A 764-nucleotide genomic window follows, 5' to 3' on the forward strand; every position below is an offset into this window, starting at 1 on the left:
GTGTCAGGAAAAGGCGTGAGATACAAGTGGTGTCAGGGTAGATCACAAGCTCAGGAATAAGAAGGCCACAGGACAGAGGCGCCTCCTTGCAACAGGGACAAACACAAGGACAGGAGCTGGGTCTGGCCTGGCTCCGTCTCCCCTTGCATCGCTCCAGACAATTTTTTTTTGAGCTAGAGATCCACTGCAGCTGTGACCGCCACGGGATCTCTGCGCAGCGGCAGAGCTGGGGGGTCCCTTCCACAACCAGCCCAGCTCTGCCGAAAGCTGGCGCTCTGGGTGCAAGGTCAGTCCTGCGGCGCCCGCGGGAGCGGAGCAGGACGCCCATCACCAAGCTGCTGGGCACGGCTGAGTCTGTCCCAGGGCTCTAATTGCCCTCCGCTTTGCTCCGCAGCTCGTCAAAGACCTCACTCTGCCGCCTCTTGTCCTTGGCACGGATGATGGTCATCCTGAAGAGCTTGCAGTAGAGCTCCATGGCGGTGGGGCTGTCGTCGTTCCCGGGGATGGGGTAAGTGATCAAGCAGGGGTTGCAGTTCGTGTCCACCACCCCCACCGTGGGGATGTTCATCTTGGCAGCATCCCGGATGGCCACGTGGGGCTGAAAGGCGTTGTTGAGGCTGCTGAGGAAGACGAGGAGGTCGGGCAGGCGGACACCAGACCCGAACTGGATGTGGGCATTGGTAAGCAGGCCGCCCTGCCAGTAGCGGGTGTGGGCGTACTCCCCACACTCCCCCGACGTGACCTCGGCACGGGGTGAGAAGCGG

General features: G+C 61.9%; 1 protein-coding gene across 1 annotated transcript in view; it reads right to left on the bottom strand.

Moving 5' to 3' along the window:
- Positions 1-367: 367 nt before the first annotated feature.
- Positions 368-764, bottom strand: part of MRPS2 (mitochondrial ribosomal protein S2) — a gene marked incomplete at its 5' end in the record, with an annotated part of 1,049 nt that continues 652 nt past the window's right edge. Inside the window, one exon of the mRNA XM_009573922.1 lies at positions 368-751. Within this exon, the coding sequence (XP_009572217.1) occupies positions 368-751 (384 nt within the window). The remainder of the gene's footprint in view (positions 752-764) is intronic.

This window comes from Fulmarus glacialis, unplaced genomic scaffold, assembly GCF_000690835.1.
Source record: "Fulmarus glacialis isolate BGI_N327 unplaced genomic scaffold, ASM69083v1 scaffold25863, whole genome shotgun sequence".
Lineage (NCBI taxonomy): Eukaryota > Metazoa > Chordata > Aves > Procellariiformes > Procellariidae > Fulmarus > Fulmarus glacialis.